Raw genomic sequence first — 7,833 nt, forward strand, 5'->3', positions numbered from 1 at the left:
GATCAGGGAGATGGCTGTTAAAACCGGGCAAATTCAGATAAATGCTGAGACTTTTTTTTATTGTGGTCAGTGGGCACCAGGGCAGCTTATTATGGGCTGTAAACTGAGTTCGCCTTCACTGCCGGTAACTCCAGTGCGGGTGTTGTCCTACAAAGCGGGGTCTTGTGCGCCGGCGCGCTGGGCAGCGGGGATGCTCTGCAGCCTGGGGAGATGGCTGTTAAAACCGGGCAAATTCAGATAAATGCTGAGACTTTTTTTTATTGTGGTCAGTGGGCACCAGGGCAGCTTATTATGGGCTGTAAACTGAGTTCGCCTTCACTGCCGGTAACTCCAGTGCGGGTGTTGTCCTACAAAGCGGGGTCTTGTGCGCCGGCGCGCTGGGCAGCGGGGATGCTCTGCAGCCTGCGCGTGTCACCGCAGGTTAAATAGGTCCTTGAAAATACGGGAACCTGAGTTCAGGCAACTGGAGAGGAAAAGCGCTCGAGCGCATGGGTTATCAGCAGGGCTGTCTCATTCCCCGTGTCCATGTAAGAGACTCACTCTGGTATGGAATTAAACTGTTCGGAGTTACCGTCTCCAAAACTCGGTGTGTGTCAAAGGCCTTGCCCTGGCTTGTTGGCCAGGTCAGAGCCCAAGGTCTGGCCCCCTCCACCGCTCAGCCCTCACCTTAACACCTCCTCTAATCACAGCAGCAGGTCCTGTCTCCCAAACTTAACACAAGTGGAAACCTCACACTAAAATCCAGGTTTTTCTAACCAGCCAGCCTGCCACAAAAACCCCACATGCTAATGTCCAGCTGAGGTTCAAGAGCAAGGTGGGCTCCAGCCCGTCCCCACCTTGTCACTCCAACGCTCAGGGGTGACAGCGGCCACCTGGAACTCCCCATGCTCCAAACACCTTGTGGCCTCTCTGCCCTTTCTTCCCCCATGAGATCTCATATTGCAGACCCCCAAGTTTCAAGCATAGCTCAACGCGATTGCATTTTGACTGCGTCCCACGGCTGCGGTAGCTGCCCCGTGGTGAGCGGCAGGAGAGGTTGGCTCTGCATGAGCAGAGGAAAGATGAATTGGCCCATTTGCCAACGCACAGCGGTCATCCAGGAATGGTGGATCTGAAGGGAAGGGGCCAGGAGGGCTGTAAGGTGGGTGACCTGGAAGGGGGAGGACACTGTGTGATAAACCGCATGTTACAACCCTGAAGTTCATGCGAGCCTTAATGACCACAGAGGCCCTGGGCTGTTCCCATCAGCACACTGAGGTCACCTCGTGCAATTAGGGGCGGAGAGAAACAAAGATTGCCACACAGTTTTCATCCATTATAAACCCATTTTAAATGCTATCCGTTATGTAAGTGTGGTGTGACACAAATGGGCTCTCCTCTTATTCATGATGGCACCAGAGAGGCATTGAAGTGCCTCAGTTCTCTTGAACAACAGGGAACCTTGTTGAAACAGATATTCCCAGCTCAGCAGAGCACAGAAGCATCTTTAAACTGAAAACAATATATCACTTTACCAAAAACAATCTAGTTATGTTTTCCCAGAATAAAAGCATTTTCCAAAAACACCTCCCCTAGAGCTAAGGGACTTCTGTGATAACCCCATTTATCGTACCTTGGCAGAGCTTTGCTATAAGCCACAAACACAGAGGCAGCTCCTTTTCCTGCAGACAAGTCCATCTCCAAAAGAAGGTTTTGGGTGCTCCACCTAAGCTGAGCCTTCACGGACTGGAGTGTGGGCTGGGCTGGTTTGGTTCACCTGCAATGGACATGAAGCTGTGCTGTGTCCCCCATCACACCATGTCTGGATGGCTTCACCTTGGGCTTTGTACAGTCAGCACGCCTGGGGACTCCTTTGAGTTCAGCCTTTTCAGAGAATTAATCAAAAGGCAAACCAAACAATCCAAAACGAGGTGTCCCAGTTTCATCCCATCTCCCTCCCACCCCACAGGAGCCAAAGGATCCCCAAACTGGGATCACCAGTCTGGATGCTCAGCCCCAGCCACCTCTCGTTGCTGGCAGAGGCACGCAACCTCTGCTCTGGGGCTCAAAATTTGCAATTTCTGTCATAGAGGTCTGAGTTCAAATATGTTTCCTCCAGTCATTTGCAAGGATAATAAAGAAAAGGTCAGGGGATGCCAGAGCTGAACATTAACCTAGTCTCCAGCAAGGAGAAGCTGCAGATGAAATAAAAGTCAGCTTATAAAATTAAGTAGGTAAGAGCGCCTTGACGGAATCTTCCACTAACAGGCCCAAAAACACTGCTTTACAATTACCTATCTCCTGGGAGAGAGAAAATAAATCCTCCTAGAATCAGTAACTCCAATATCTGCCATTTACACGGCAGAAAAAAAACCACAAGAGCCAACAGGTAACATACAGTACTCTGGTATCTTCTTGCCACTAGAAATTTATACTGTAAATAAACACCGAAACGCAGTATGTGTCTCCAGGCAGAACCCGGCATGGTCCTAGACCCAGGACCTCAGGCGACCTGCCCTGTAGCAGCACGTCCTGGCCCGGACACTGGAGAGGACCATAAAGTCCTCCCAGACTTTCTCCCAGCATCTCCTGGAAATTGGTGCTAACTCTGTTATTTAACGGACAAGAGATGCTGGTGTTAACCAAGCGGCCCCTCGCGAGGGGCAGTGCCTATTTTTTGTGCAATCTTGGCGTGATTTCCCCGTCTGAAGGGAGTCCAACCTGGGGTGCAGGAGGGGTGCTGGGGCAGGCGCTGAGCATGTTCCTCTCCAGCCCGGCTCAGCAGAATAGCGCAATCAGAGCTGGCGCCGCTCAACGCGTCTCCGCGATTGCACCCTTCCAGCCAAATTCCTGGCGAGCAACTGTTCTCCCAGCTCTGCGTCCCTTCAAACCTTCAATTAAATCAGTTATAAATAGCGAGAACACCCTCCACCCTAACCCTGCTGCTGCCAAAGCTTCGAGTCAGCAGGTTCTCACCAGCCCCTTCCCCATCCTGCTGAGACGCTGAGGCTGGAAGCCTCCCGGGTACCTACTGGCAGCGATGACATCTCTTCGCTGGCTGCTTCTCACTAGGCTGAGCATGAAACAATATCGTGACCATTGAGAGACTCGGCTGCCAACTTCCCTCCTCCCAGTATCCCCCTGCCCTACAATCTTGATCCCAGGTCACTTTATAACCCCTCTATAAATATCCCACGTAGGTGGCAGCGTGCCCACGTAAAGTCCAGATCTAACTCTGCTATCTTATCAAATTAACTTAGGAGACTGCTCTGATGGGAGTGAACTTCAGTAAAGCCAGGTTGAGTGAGAGCTTCTTCGCCCTTGACTCGTATGGCTTTGATCAGCCTTCCCTTCCCCGGACAACTGTTTGCAGCTTCAGATAGCTTTTGTCTTTTTGGTCTAAAAAAAAACCGTGTCCCTATTATAGTAAAACACCACGCGCTTTACTGCACTGCAGCAGCCTCATCTCTGGGACCCCCAAAGCGTGGTGACCTCCCCCCCATGCAGCAAACTCCCCCGGGCTGCTCCTCCCTGCCAGTCCCTGCCACGCGGGGGGCTGTGAGCTGGAGGAGGGGCGAGCTGGGAGGGACGAGGTGGATGAGGACTCTCCATCCTCCTTTCTAAGAGCCCAAGCTCACCGCAGCAGCGGTGACCCTCCTATGGCCGATGGGGCGATGCCACTACGGAATGGGTCGGCAGCGGTGAGGGGAGGTGAGCTGAGATACCAGCTCAGCTGTGGGCACGGCGGGTCTCATCACCAGGAAATATAGCTATAGGAATGTGCGATGGCCAAAGAGAGAATGAGCAAAATTATCTGTACTTCGTGTTTTAAATAGATGAGCAATCCATGTGAAAAGCTCGTGGAGAAAGCAGCCCACAAAAGGTATCAGAGGGGGCTTCAGCCTTGTCCATGCTGGAGCCGGTGGCCGGGCACGTGCATGCCGCTCATCTGCTCCCAAATAAAACAGATCCAACTCCAGTTTCTCTGTGCTACCAAGGGTAGGGAACATTAAAAACATTGCAAGTTTGATATATCAATAAAAAGCAAATTCAGTTTTACTACATTTTATCAGAGATTTCCAAGCACATTCAATTTCCTTTCCTCTTTCAGAGCACAACTGCTCCTACTTCAAGCACTTCACACCAGGACAGAGCTCGGAGATATTTGAAGTAACCACCCAGAAAGGTAAGAATGATCCTGAAAAATATTTTGCTAACTGAGGTGCACACAAGATCTAAGGTAAAGGGGCCCCCAAAATGAGGGTTCAATCCTGGTTCCGCTGAAAGCAGTAGAGGAATTTCTACCAGATACCACCAGCTGGGAAAAATTTAAAAAAAAAAAAAAAATGCTCTGAAGAAGGTCAAATGCCAACTTCCTCGGAAGAATAATTTTTTTATACGATCACACTCATAAGTGTGATTTTACTCAAAGTTGCCCCACAAATATATAACGATGTCAATACACACGAAAACTGCAAAAAAATCTTTTCAGCATAAAAATGACTTTACAACGTCAGCACTAGCCGTGACACTCGGAGCCTTTGCCGTCGAAGGAAGAGGACATTAATAAAATCTAAATGAATAAATCATACCCCAGGCAGAGGCTTGACCCTGAAAAGAAGCACAGAGACTCTGTGAAGACCATTAGGAATTTCATGCTTCATATTGATTTTACATGAAAGTCATGTAAAAACCAGAGCTCTCACTGGAAGGACGGAACAGAGATCCTACAAAGACACGCGCAGTCAGTGTTTACAGAGTGTGGATTTTGAAAAGAGTCTTTCACAGACAAATTTCACATTTTTAATAAGTCCCTGATAGAGCCACATTTTTTTAGCACTCATCTAACGTGCTCCTCTCTCTTTCTCGCCCTCTCATTAAGGACAAATTCCTTTCTAGTTTGCCACACAACGTATTTTGCTGCAGAGTAAATGAGCCGATGATTACATTACACATATTAAACAATCTGCTTTGCTTCCAGCGGAAATTATAACGGCGGAAAACTCTGCTCACAGGTTTTCTAAAAAAAGCAGTTTCCTAAGACAGGAATGACTGGGAATTTTAAGTGGATAGAAGAGCATGTATCTGAGCTACCTGCTTTTGCTCATTTATATACTATCTGTTCCAGCCATCTGACGTTAAAAACATACCCAAAGCCTTCTTAGTCATTTCAGAAAAAAGAATCAGGGAGACCTTCTTTTCTTTGAAGTAAAAGAAAAAGCTTAAGCCTCAGCAAAATATTTTACATCGAAACGAACTCTTTCAGGCAGTTCTAGCACAGAGTAAAGAGAAACATTAAGGAAATTATAATAAAACAGTGGTATGAAAAGCAACGAGAACAAAGAGCCATCGGAGAAATAGGTACGTTTTGATGGGAGCTAATTAGTAACAGGCAAAAAAATGCTTCATGATTTTGCCTGGGAGATACTTTGTTTTAAATGGCTTGAAAGGCAAATATCATCAGGCACTGTGATGTTCACGCATGGCTACATGTGTTAAATATTAAACTAATCTGAAAACGAACGCAATATGTAAATGAAGGCCTGAATCATTCAATTAGCAATTCTTCCCCTCCATTCAGGCACTGAACTGTGCTTCAGCTGGAGGAAGTGTCCAGCGCACATCTTAGCTGGCTTAGCGAAAACCAGGACGTTTTATGGAGGTTTTAATCCTATGCCCTAAAGAAGCTGGGTTTTCACAGAGCTGGAAATCATTGTCTTAAAGAAATTAAAAAAAAAAAGCTGCTATGCAAACACTTCACCTCTGGCCTCCCGCCTGCTTTGCCTGCTCGGATTTTGAGCCCTGCGGAGCGTACAGCTGTCTTTCCGCATCGGCACAACATCGGCACCACGCGCGGGGGCCTTGTCGGGGCTCTGCAGTACAGACCTGGAATAAAAATAGCAGAGAGTTGTCTATTTACTCTGAGAGCGGAGTGTGGAGCGACGGAAGAAATGAGAGCGGGGAGCCCAGTAAGGCTTCAACAATAACACCTCGGCGGCAGAGTTAAAACGACTCCAGCCCCGAGCTTCATCAGACGATTACGGGTGCCATTTGCTCTTTCAGGAGGTGTTCAGAAAGTGTTTCCCCCTCCTGCTCTGTTTTTATACCCTTTGTATTCAAAAGAGACAAGGCCACTACTTGCCCCTGCTTTTATTTGAGGAAACTATTCAATTCACCAGAGCCACCTCTCCACAGCCGTGGGAGGATACGTGTTTCTCGGAGTGACCTCCTGCAAAGTCACAACGGCTGATGGGAGCGTGCTCAAAATTTGCAGACATTTGCATTTTTTTGGTGTTTGTTTTGCTTTGGCAGAATACAGCATTTCAGCTGCAGCTATTGCCATCTTCAGCGTTGGCTTTGCAATCATCGGAACAATCTGCGTCCTCTTATCCTTCAGGAAGAAGAGGGACTATCTGCTGAAGCCAGCATCCATGTTCTACACCTTCGCAGGTAAGGAGGCTCGGCGCTCACATACTTGCACTCAGTTCATAGGACAACGCAGGGAAACTTAGATAGATCCTGGGAGGATGGAGACGCTTCTAAAAATGCCCCGAAAGTGGCATTTTCTTCCCAGCCACAGTCAGACAACAAGCCCCTATGTGGTGCTCCAGCTCAAGAGCTCTGAAAATGTCCTGCTCAGCAAGCATTACCCAGCAGGTCGTCTGTATTTTCTCCAGCTACCTTTAAAAGGGACATTTCTAACATAGTCAGTTCTGGCCCCAGTCTAAACCAGGGATATAGACTATTCTCTCTCATTAATTAAGACTCAAACCAAGAAACAGCTGATCCAGGCCCAAAATCCACAGCTGTCTCCAAAAACACAAAGACTACATTTTCACAGGAGCTAGCAATACCTTGACACACCACAATGACTGAAAGACAGAGGTGCAAATTGTCACCTCAATAAAACTCTTATTCAACCTTCGGAAAAGCTCCTTAGGGAATGCAATTATTCCTCCACCACTTTGAGCTTCCCATCCAAGCCTGCCTAAAAGATCACACCCAGCAAGTCACCGGCTGACTCGGGTGGCCTGGGTTGTAGCAGAGCTCTGAGCAGTTGCAAGCGTTGGTTCCTTCAAACGGTCAATGACTCACCTGTGAATCTCACTGCAACTCCCGTACGCAAAAAGACAGATGAGGTGGTTAATAAAGGATGAAAAATTGCTGGTTATTCATCCCACTGCTCCTATCTTCCTTCAGGTCTCTGCATCATCATCTCTGTTGAAGTCATGAGGCAATCCGTGAAGAGGATGATCGACAGCGAGGAGACAGTCTGGATTGAGTACAGTTACTCCTGGTCCTTCGCCTGTGCCTGCGCCTCCTTCGTCCTGCTCTTCATCTGCGGCATCGCCCTCCTCCTGATCGCGCTGCCCCGCTTCCCCCAGAACCCCTGGGAGACCTGCATGGATGCAGAACCGGAGCACTGATGTTCCCAGCACCCATGAAAAAACCCCACAGAAAGCGTTCTGAAAAGATTTGTATTTTTTAAAACGTCTGGCTCTCACTATACAACGTGCACTCCATTAACTAAGTCATTACTGAAGCAAGGCATGTTCAATTGTAATTATTGCTTTGTTTCTTTTTTCCTTTTTCTTCCCCCCCCCCTTTTTTTTTTTTTTTTTTTCTTTTTTTAAAGAGAGCAGAAAGGGCATTCAGCACCAGGGTGGGTCGTGGGTGAATGGCACTGCTCCGTGCCAACCTAGGGATGCCTTGGGCTGATGCAGTTGGGGGAAAATCTGCGTGTGAGACAGCTCGTGCCACAGAGAAGACAGTTTTCTTGGGGAGAAGGTGTGTGGTGTAGTTAGGCTTAAAGAGCAGATCCGTGAGGGATATCGGGCTTTTACACCTCACTTG

General features: G+C 48.1%; 1 protein-coding gene across 1 annotated transcript in view; it reads left to right on the forward strand.

Annotated features, from left to right (window-relative positions):
• The window catches only part of CACNG1 (calcium channel, voltage-dependent, gamma subunit 1), a 9,845-nt gene extending 2,306 nt beyond the window's left edge, over positions 1–7,539 (forward strand). Inside the window, exons 2-4 of the mRNA XM_009573343.1 lie at positions 4,091–4,165; positions 6,292–6,429; positions 7,180–7,539. Of these exons, the coding sequence (XP_009571638.1) occupies positions 4,091–4,165; positions 6,292–6,429; positions 7,180–7,406 (440 nt within the window). The 3' untranslated portion in view covers positions 7,407–7,539. The remainder of the gene's footprint in view (positions 1–4,090; positions 4,166–6,291; positions 6,430–7,179) is intronic.
• Positions 7,540–7,833: the final 294 nt, after the last annotated feature.

The sequence above is a fragment of the Fulmarus glacialis genome, unplaced genomic scaffold (assembly GCF_000690835.1).
Source record: "Fulmarus glacialis isolate BGI_N327 unplaced genomic scaffold, ASM69083v1 scaffold5972, whole genome shotgun sequence".
In the NCBI taxonomy this organism is placed as follows: domain Eukaryota; kingdom Metazoa; phylum Chordata; class Aves; order Procellariiformes; family Procellariidae; genus Fulmarus; species Fulmarus glacialis.